Source organism: Macrotis lagotis, chromosome 7, assembly GCF_037893015.1.
Source record: "Macrotis lagotis isolate mMagLag1 chromosome 7, bilby.v1.9.chrom.fasta, whole genome shotgun sequence".
NCBI classification, from domain to species: Eukaryota; Metazoa; Chordata; class Mammalia; order Peramelemorphia; family Peramelidae; genus Macrotis; species Macrotis lagotis.
In genome coordinates this window covers 206,334,336-206,345,390 of record NC_133664.1, presented here as the reverse complement: position 1 = coordinate 206,345,390, position 11,055 = coordinate 206,334,336, and the positions used below count along the sequence as shown (strand labels likewise).

The 11,055-nt window shown below is 33.2% G+C and overlaps 1 protein-coding gene across 1 annotated transcript; it reads right to left on the bottom strand.

Annotated features, from left to right (window-relative positions):
- Window positions 1-1,200: 1,200 nt before the first annotated feature.
- On the bottom strand, window positions 1,201-9,552 carry LOC141493973 (killer cell lectin-like receptor 3). Its single transcript, XM_074195189.1, has 8 exons — window positions 9,421-9,552; window positions 8,241-8,333; window positions 5,727-5,825; window positions 4,948-5,061; window positions 3,813-3,884; window positions 3,462-3,613; window positions 2,616-2,719; window positions 1,201-1,634 (listed from the first exon to the last, which is right to left on the bottom strand). The coding sequence occupies exons 1-8, from the start codon at window positions 9,494-9,496 to the stop codon at window positions 1,502-1,504; spliced, it is 843 nt and encodes a 280-aa protein (XP_074051290.1). The 5' UTR covers window positions 9,497-9,552; the 3' UTR covers window positions 1,201-1,501.
- Window positions 9,553-11,055: the final 1,503 nt, after the last annotated feature.

Sequence of the window (11,055 nt, the reverse complement as noted above, 5' to 3'; positions counted from 1 at the left end):
GGGCAAGCCACTTAACCCCATTTGCCTTGCAAAAACCTAAAAAAAAAAAGAAGCTTCAATGATTCCCTAGTACTTCTAAGATGATATACAAATTCCTCTGTTTTGATATTAACATCTCTCATAGTTTGGTTTCAGTCTGTATCTTCAGGTTTAATTCATATTCATATGTTATATTTACTCTATGTTTCAGTAAAACTGTCATACTTGCTGTTTCCCATATATGAGATTTTATCTTCTACCTGGTAATTAGTGTTTCCCAAACATAAATTCATTTATTTTGCATATGATTTATATTAGATATGTTCACATTACTTCCCTTCAGCAGAATGTAAGCTCTTTAAGGGTAAGAACTTCTTTTTTCTTCTATATTTGTATCTTTGGTACCTAACACAGTGCCTAGGGTATATATTAAGACTTACTAAAGACTTGTTTGATTGTTGATTTTTAAAAAAAATATAGGTGGGCTAGATCAATGTGTGGAATCTAATGAACTAAAATTCAGTACAGAGAGGGATGAAATTTTATACTTGGGACCTATATATGTTCCTACATATTACTGTCTCCCACTCATTTGTATGTGTGTTTTTGTGACATCACATTTGTTAATTAATGTATACCTTATTTATGGATTAAATGTTTTACTGCTACGTTTTGCTTTATGCTATTCCATTAAATACTCTTTGTTTGAATCAACTGTGTATTTTAGCTGATTTATTAAAGTAAATTCATTCATGTGGGTTCCCAAATCACGTTGTTGCTTTGTTTTTGTTTTTTTAGTGGATACAGACCAACAGATTACCTTGAATCTAGAACAGCTTTCCCCTATACATGCAAGGGGTCACCTGAAAAAAAAATATGTTATCTCAGATGCTACACTTCTTTCTTAAGATTCTGTGATTCTATGAAAAGATTTTCTTACAACATAATGGTTTTACCCCTTCTGAAAATAATTTAAGTTGAGAAAGGATAAAGACTTATTAGAGGTATTGTAAAAACAATCAAAATTTTTCTGGACAATACTTACAGCTATGAAGTTTTTTGATTCTGTAAAATACCAATTTATCATTGCTATTATTTTATTATACCTGTGCTTAAAAACAATTGGCACCAAAGCACAAATTGTATACCTTTCTTCCCCCTCCAAAATAGAAAAAGAATGCAAAGAAAATAAAACATTTATTATGTTTTCATTAACCCAGTCATACAAATCCCCATACAAACAAAATGATCCCAGAAGTCACTAAGTCTAAAAGAATTCTCTTATTGGTTCCTGAGCATTCTAAAATAGCAGAATATAATGAGTGAAGTTCTCTTAAGAAACCATGATTTATCTCATTCCATCACCAAGAGATGAAACAGAATATTTTAAAAATTATATATAGTGATATATCACAAAATGACAAGAAATCACAAGAGCAAGAAACAAAAATATGTGAAGGTGATGACCCATAATTGTGATGCTATTATGATAACATTTTAGGAAATAGATTCTCACATCATCTTAGCTCTCGGGACTTAGAGTCTTCTTCTCACACATACAAGGCAAGATTTTATTACACTGATAGAAATTCACAGTGCATGGATTTATAAATGCACATGAGTCCCCAAAATTCTGTTCTGTCTTTGATGATGCTCTGAGAGAGAGAGAGAGAGAGAGAGAGAGAGAGAGAGAGAGAGAGAGAGAGAATACATTATGAGTCTGCTGTAAACTGTAGCCACAGATTTTGCCATGTGTGATTTTTTATGGTCACTGGAGAAGCAATAAATGATGTGGATTTTACACTTGTGAGAAAGTTGTGAGAAACAGAAAGTAATTCTAGAAACTGATAGAACTTGGATATTGTTGAAAGGAGAAACACTCAACTATATGTCTCTTCTCCCTCCTTTACTTTAGAAATACAGCATTCCGAGAAATACCAAAAGATAAGCCCTGCCAAATTTGTTCTTAGCCCTCTGCCTTGTTCCATTCTTGATCCAACTTAAAGGACATGATTCAGGATTTTAGAGTTCATTCTAGATTAAACTGATCTTTGAGATCATACAGCTCTAGGAGGATGTCAGGTCTAGAGCCAAGATATAGTATGTTCTGGAATGGATTAAAAACCTTTTTTCCTTAAATGTTATCTGAGTTTATCAGATTCTGGACTTGGATCTCTGATTTTTAGACAAAACAAATTGGCTCTCCAAAGACCTAGGGTATATCAGCTAATCTTTCTTCTTTTTAAATCTCTCTAAGGTGGTGAATGGGAGTTGCTAATTTGCATTAGTGGATGGAGTTTCCACACTAGTAATTCCCATCAAGGAGATCACAGATCTAGACCCTCAGAAGTAATATATCTATCTACTCTTATGGGTTTCCAAGGAATTACAAATTTATATTGAGCTATGGAAAAAGAATTATTTACTTCCTTTCCTCCCCACGCTACCTATTTCTTTATTCAAGCATCATCAAGGGCAATGAATCAAGAGATCAAGTTGAAACTGCATTCTTTCTCAAGGTCTGCCTTCTATCTAAACTCAAGCTCCAGGAATCTTTTTCCTATTTCCCGAAGACCTGTGTGCTATAAAAAAGTGAAAATGGTTTGTAGGAATTAAAATCTGTTCCAAGGACTTACAGAAAAGGACAAGAAGAGCCATCTATCCACTTCCATTCATTGCTGTCTTTTTGATAAACCACACCAATATAGGTTTCATTTAATACAAATATTTTCATGGAATCCTATGAGGAATCAGAATGCACAACTTACAATGTTTTCTTGGGAACAGGAAAAAGCATAATACAGTAATAAAAATCAAGAATGAACATTTATATATATAATACTTTTAAAATTTTAAAGTTCTTTCCTTGCAATAACTCTGTAAGGTAGTCATTTCAAATTTTATTAGTATATTTTGTAGGTTAGGAAGCAGAGGTTCAAATAAATTGACTTGTGAATCAGTACTAAAACTCTATTCTTATGATTGTATCGTGCTGAATGGGATGATGTGGACTTATGATCCATGTTACTGAGGAACTGAGGCTTACCTAAGGAGTGGTAAACTGGACCTGGTCAGAAATAAGCAGAACAAAGGTTCTAGACTCTGTGCAAACCAGGGAGACCCAGTCTATTCAGATGAATAAGATTATGTTTTATGTATGTTCCTCTTTAAAATGAATTCAAGAAAAAAAGGCTTTCAGAGTTATTTTGATTACATTTCAAGAAGATGAATGAAATTAAATAGTATGCAAATAATTTGGAGAAACATTTGAAAGGATGCATAATATCATCTGGATTCCTAAGGATGTTTAAGGGACAATTAAGAACTCTATCCTGATCTCCCCCCCGCCCCAGCAAATGTTCCTCCCTTTTCTGATCCACTCTTCTCCTTGCTTATTTTTCTATCTCTTCCCTCTCTCTAAGTCAACTATTTTTTTGATTATTTCCCCCTTACTTCTCAAAATGAAAAGACATACTCCTTACCATTAGCATATCCGTTCCTAATTGCAGAAATGTAGAATTCATGGAGATACAAAGATCAGAACAGTTAAACCAAAGTCCATCTTTGAGAGTTTGATGGTAGCAATCATCTTTGCACTGATTCCAATTTTTCAGACAAGGTTGAGAATGGTTTCCTAGAGAAAAATAAATTGGGCTAAGACAGAGGTTCATAGAATTAAGGCATCTGTGGTCAAGAAGCAATGGTATTCAGATTTCTTACTTTTAAAGAAACCTCAACCCCAGAAGTCTCCCTAATGAAACAGCAATATTTTCTTTTATATGGGACTATGATTTCAGAGTCATCAAGCATAAACATCCTTTATCCCAAATTACCTTGATTCACCTTCTGCATCTTCAGAATGTCAAAGAACTTTTTAAATTGGATTTTTTGATTCTCTAAAATGTCTAGAAGGGATAAATAAAAAATTTTTTGAATCAGATAAAAATTCAAATTTCAGATATCCTTTGTGCTATCACTAAAACACTATCTAAAGGACAGAAATCATCAATCTTTAATATAACCTAGTCAATTTGTTTTACTTCTCAAAAAAGTAAAAAGAGATTTGTCACTGCAATGATCATCAGAAATTAAAATACTTTGATATGAATAACTTTATAATTACATATACATTTAAGTAATATGTATTTGGACAAACATTTAATTTAAATAACACAGCCTCAGAGTTAAGAAAAATTTGGATACCAATTTTGGAAAAATCTCTTAATTTCTTAGTGCCTAAGGCAGTGTCTAAGACCTCAAATTGCTGAACAAATGCAGATATGAACTGGTAAAGGGAATTTCCTATTTAGGAATCCCATACCTAATGAAGGTTTGGAGTCCACTCCTCACTCCCCCACTGAAACACTCAAATATTTGGTAATTAATTCTATATAATTCAACAAATATAGGTGAAATGACTGCTAAGTACGGTGTACTGTCCTACAATGCTGGAGGAGAAATAGGAAAGACATGTTGTCTATCCTCATTCTGCTCTAATAAGGAGACAATACATTATTCAATAATACATACTAAGGGTATCAGACCAATGCCTCATATCTTATGTCAATCTAATAGATATATTACCTAGATGTAAAAGGTCACAGCATAAACAATGTAGAGGAACAAGGAAGAAATTAGCTTCTTATTCTTATAAATCTTTCCTAATTCGCTACATATTTGAGAAATGAGACCCTAATCTGAAGATTTTTTCTGCAATGTTCTGCTTTTCTTATAATTTTAGCTATTTGTGCCAAAACTATTTTAAAATATTTTAAAGTAACTAACAGAAGTGTAAACAAATTTCTTTATGCACCTTAAGGGAGGAAAGATATCAAAGAAAACTTCATGGAAGAGATCCTATCTGAGTTTGGTTTTAAAGTATAGTTAAAAACTCTATAAGCAATAGGCAGAGAATAAGTAAAGGAACTCTAAAACACTGAAAAGAAAACAAATTCTAAGCCTCATTACCCTCTTGTATTTTCTTCATTGATTCAGTGAAGTTTTCTACTTTGTTGTGAAAAGAAACAGATACTTTGATGAGGTCATCCATCCTTCTAGCTGATTCCTGTTCATTTTGAAAATCTATAGACGAATATAAAATCCATATACGCAATTGAATGTTTGCAGCACAAGTTCTTGATTTACCATAGAGGTATATAACAAAAGAAAGAACAACACAATATATCATTAATGAAGAAGTACACAAAAGGGGACCTCAAAGGATATCATCAAAGAGATATGGTATAGAAAATTTAAAATTATAGATTCATCACAAATAATTGTCTATCTCTCATACACCTAGTATAGCTAGTATTCTACTTAAGTAATCTGGTGCATATATTGCTTTATTTTATATACTATTTTATATTTATCATATATAATATATAATAAGTAATATATGAAAAATTATAACAACATATTAGAAAATATTAATTACAATGTAATATTTAATATTACTGACCCACTATCCATTAGTTATAATGTAATATTGCTTATTATATATGCAATCATATTTATTATATATTATTTTCTCTTTTTCTTTTCTTCTCTATTTTTCCATTGTCATCATCATCATAATAATGAGAAGAGTAAATTCTATTATATCCTCTAAAAAAATCTCAGTGTTAAAAAACAAAAAGTCACTATTGTTTAAAAATAAAAATAAGCTATTCCGTAATTGAGCAATATGAGGCTCTTGTTCTATTTATGGACAAATCTTGCTCTTTATTTTGCTCTGAAATACTTACATTGGTAACAAAAAAACGCAGTTGTTATCATCAATAGTAGGCTAAGCATCCCTAGAATCACCACAATAACTGCCCATGGAGACCGGGTGTCAGGAACATCTAATAGAGACAAGTGAAGAAATGTTAGAGATGATGTGGATTCCTACCTTATGAATGAATAAAGAAATTCTATTTTTTTTAAATTAGATACAGCCTATCTCAAACTGTCCAAAGTTTGGAAGTGACTTTCTGAGCAAATGGAGGGAAAAAAGAGAGAGGGCAAAAAAAGGGGGTAGGGATGAGAGGGAGGGATAAGGGCTTCATTTACTGTACATTCTGCCTTTAGGTTATCTTATAACATATATAACTTAATAAGGGGATAAATTTTTATGGTTTAAATATACCTTAGAGATTACCAAAGATACAGCGTCTATCCTTCATTTTTGAAGAAGACCTTGACATCAGAGAAGTGATGCCATGACAAACGTGTGAATTGGATGTGAGTGAGAGGTGCTGTGCTAAGACACCAGCCTCAGTTTCTCCTCCAGAGCCATCTGGGTCCAGTGTTCAGATATTAATCAGGGCAATTGGAAATGGCCCTGAATGTGGGGTAATCAGGATTAAGTGACTTGCCCAAGTTCACACAGCTAATAAGTGTCTGAAGCTCGATTTGAACTCCCACCCTCCTGACTCCAAGGGCAGTGTTCTAGTCACTGTGCCACCTAACTGCCCTATCAAGGGTACATTTGATATCTGAGAACTTGGATTCAAGTTCGTCTCAGGATACTTCTTATTATCCTAACCTTAGGAAAGCCACATAATCTCCATGGACCCCAGTTTTTTCATTTGTAAAATGAAATAGAGACATAGAAGCTCACCTGTAAATTCTACTACCAGAAAGTCTGAATCTGGAGTTTTTGAGTTCAGACGTTCTGAGCCAACTGGCTCTAAAGCCAATCTGTTGTCCTTACAAAGTCCAGAGCCAATGTGGTAAATTCCTAGGAACTACTTAAGGAGGAATGAACTGGACTAGATTGGAAATGCAACAAGTCAACACTCCAATGCTAATATTATAGTGGGTCCAGGCCTGTGAATAGCCCCCACACTTCTACTTTAGGAGAGCTACAGAGACTAAACCTAGAAAAACATTAGGGAGTGGGACTAGATGGTCCCTTGTAGCCCTGAATAAGTAATCTTAAGGAGCCTAAAAGTTGGAAGAGTCTTCAGAATTTTCTATTCTGATCCTACCCCTCAAAAAATCTACAATCAAAATGTCCTCCCAAGGTATTAAGCTAAACTGAAGATAGTACTTTATATGTTGACTAAATGAAGCTGAGTACAGTGGAAATCTCATTTTACAGATAAAGAAACTAAGGTCCAGAGAGAGTATAAGCAAGATTTACAAAGTTTAGTAAATGTTGAAACTGGAATCTAGGTCCAGTACCTACATACTGTACCTAGAAACTGCTAGGAAAATTATCTACTGCAATATTAAAATGATGATTTACTTAATTAATGACATTTTCATAATTTATGTGAATTTATGCAGTTTTCTCATATGAGTAGACACATATATGTATGTATTCAAATGCATATATACACACTGTTTATTGATATAGATTAGTAGAGAGAGTATAAATATTCATACTATATAGAAGGACTTCTTGTGAGTCACAGAGGGTTTTATCTTGGTTACAATTATTTTAGCCACCAATTAGCACATTCATAAACTAATTCAGTACTAACAAAAAGTCTATCATATCCCATAGTTCTATAGATATTTTTATAATATGCAATGTCTTTATAAACAAATAGAAAAGTTTATTTTCTTTATTTTACTTATGCTTATTAATTTCCTGATAATCTAAGGAATTATGGTATAAGTAACCATGCAGAGAAATATGATTATAAAATGGGATGACTTTATGAATTAAATAAATATTCTCAAGCATTTATGAACATGCCACTTCACCAATATAACTTGCAGGCCTGAAGGTTCTATCCTTGAAATGAGGGTCAAGGTGACCAATACCACTTAATTTTTGTCAATATAGATGGATTTTAACCCAACTCAACAAGCATTTTTAAGTGCCTATTTTCTGTTTACCCTGTACTTATTGTGTGTATTATTTTCAGAAGATCATAGAATCTTAGATCTGAAAAGAATTTTAACAGATCATCTGGAACAGTATATTTTCCACATAAGAAACAAAGAGCAAAAGATGTTAAGTGATCTGATCATGTCACATCAATAATTAATGATTGATTCATGACTAGAACCAAAGCCTGTAGCATCTCTCTCAGTCCAGAAATCTACATTACATTTTTACTACTAGAAAAGCACATATCTTAATCCTTTTGTGAACTGACATGGATTTTTTGCTTTGGTGCACATTTCTTATTTTTTTTTATCATGATGCCTTCATCTTTTGGTCTTATATAAATTTTCATTTTGAGTTTTAAAAATCAGATCCACTTAACAGTTTAAATACATAAAAGAAAGAATAAAGACTGAGAATTCTAAGTAAGTGATACCTTTGATGAATAATTCATTGGGGATTGGTCCCCACTCATTCTCTGGTTCAGCAGAAGGAGGAAGAGGAGCTACCAAGGTCGAGGTCTCTTGCTCTGTAGTTTTTGATAGTTAAGAGAAAACCTCTAATTAGTCACACAAACATTGGAAAATGAGTGGGATTTGAATTGGAGTTGAAAGACAATGAAATAATTAGGGCTAGGGTTTGATATTAGAACAGAACAAGGATGAGTCAGAATTAGAAGACAAAGTGAAAGAAATAGAAGTCTTTGGCAACCAGCCCTATCTTGCTCCACCAGGATGTAGGTTGGCATGCACTTTACCTTCAGAGAAATATTAGGAGCCAGAATGTGAGGTCCTAGCAAGAATCTGTTCCAATACCAGGAGAAAAATGTTCTGTATTCCTCCATACTCCATCCATCTCACAAGACAGAATAGAAGAAATGACACCAGTGGCATGATCACTAATAAGAAAGCACACTGATGTAGTATTTTAAGTTTTATAAGTACTTTCCTCTTAACAGTTCTGTGAGTAATGAAAATCATTCCCATTCTACAAATGAAGAAATTGAGACTTGAAGGAGTTTATTAACTATGGCAGAGTCACAAGACTAGTGTCAGGACTAAAACTGGCCCTCAGATTTTCCTGATACAATGTCAGATGGTCTTGGCAATATACCATGTTTCTTCCTATCATTAATTACTTTCCTTATAAAAGGTTAGACCAAAAGAAGCAGAAATAGGATGTCTTACTTCTCTGTAAGAGAAACTTTAGAAAGAATAATTTGATATTTCAATTAGATCACCTCATTTGATTTTCATGACAATCCTGTGAGAGCATTGTAAATATTCTTAGCCTCATCTTACATATGAGAAAACAGAATAGTTAAAAGAATTGCAATCTTTCTGACTCCAAGTTAAGCACTCCTTCCACAGATCACATCCCCTAAGCTAGGAAGGCAATTTAACTCAGTTTTTACTCAACTTACCTATATGGTCATTCCCAAAATCACCATAAGGAAATTTCCTCTAAGTATCTGAATTAGAAATTCATTGGCTATCTTACCAGAACCCAAATGTATTTCTCCCTTGATATTAAACTCCCTTCTTCAGGCACCAAAGAAAACAAGTTCTAGTTATGTCTTTTAATAAAGACATCCTGGAAAGATTGGGTGGAAATACCTGGATCATTCATTGGCTGTTCAACTTCTGATTTTTCCTGGCTGTTGGAAAGGTTCATAATTGATGATTCCTCCATCTTGATCCTATGTATGCTGAAAAGAAATAAAAAAGAGAAAAAGGCTGATGTCTTTGTCTAGCTGTCCAGGATTGTATATAGGTTAAACCCAATGAGGAAAAGTTATTTATGATAGCTTTGATAGTTAATGATGATATGTGAAAACCACAAAGGAAATGTGCACGATGTTGATATTTCCAAATGAGAGAAGAGCTTGCAATGAGAAAAATGAAGTCCATGACTTAGAATGAATTCCTTTGAACAAATGAGACAGAGTAACCCTAAAATCTAAATGGTTTAGGGGGCATAGAAGTAGAGAAAAGAATGAAGTGGAATGATAGAAAAGACTAATTGAATTTGAAATCCTTAAGTCATCCTTAATTGAATATCTATTTTAACAATATTATAATGATGATTATTGATGATAACTAATATTCATATAGTACCTATTATGTCAGATACTTTATAAATATTATCTCATTGAATCCTCACAACTCTGAGATATGGGTGCTATAAACATCACCATTTTAAAACTGAGAAAACTGAGTCAGAGGTTAAATGCCTTGTTCAGAGTTACACAGGTAAGTGTTTGAGGTTGGATTTGAACTCAAGTCTTTTTCATTCTAAACCCATATTATCTCTTTCTCTGACCTCTCCATGAATCCTCCCCAATAATGTTAAAACTTTCTGCTTATGTAATGTTTTACAAAGCACTTTCACATCCACTGTCTCACTTAATCAAAGGAGATAACTCATGTAAAGAATTTTACAAATCTTAAAATGCTACATAAAGACAACCTATTATGTTACTATTATAAGTATTATGTCTTCTCAAAATCATTCTGAAGCATGTAATATAGGTGCCAAATTTATAGATGAGGAAATTGAAGCTCAGGACAATGTCATGAATAGATAGAAGAGATGAGACTTACATCCAGGTCTTCTTTCTCTAAGTTCAGCTTTTTCCATGCTATAGTTTCTGATTGGAATGCCCACATCCTTTCTCAAGGATTTAGTAGGTATAGAGAGGACCAGTGAATGCTTTTATCAATTTAATGGTGCAGACTTGAAGTGGCATGTTTTATGCCTTATCAACAGTCCTGTTATCACTTTATGTTCTGATAAGGTATAAATATCATCAATCCAGCAGATTAAGTAACTGAATCCTATTTTGTCAAATTAACATTATGAGTATCCTATGTTTAGCATTCCTTTTCCATGCAGAGATAGATTACTTGTCCTATGCTTCATTCATATTGTATACATTAAATACCTTTTTTTAAAAAAACAGAAGTCCCTAGCCAATTAGTCATGTACAACTTTTTGTGATCCTGTGGACTTGTGGTTTCTTGGCAAAGAATTGGATTTGCTAATCCCACTCTAGAGGATCCTTTTGTCAGATAATAAAAGATTAAGTGACTTCCCCAGAGTCACAGGCTGAATTTGAACTCAAGTCTTCCTGCCTCCAAATCCATGTTCTTCCATTACCTCAAGAAGTCCCTAAACTTGCACCAATAAGCAATCCCGTCCCTGAGAATGAAGATTTAACACACCAAAGAATGTGTGAGCAGTATGCCTAA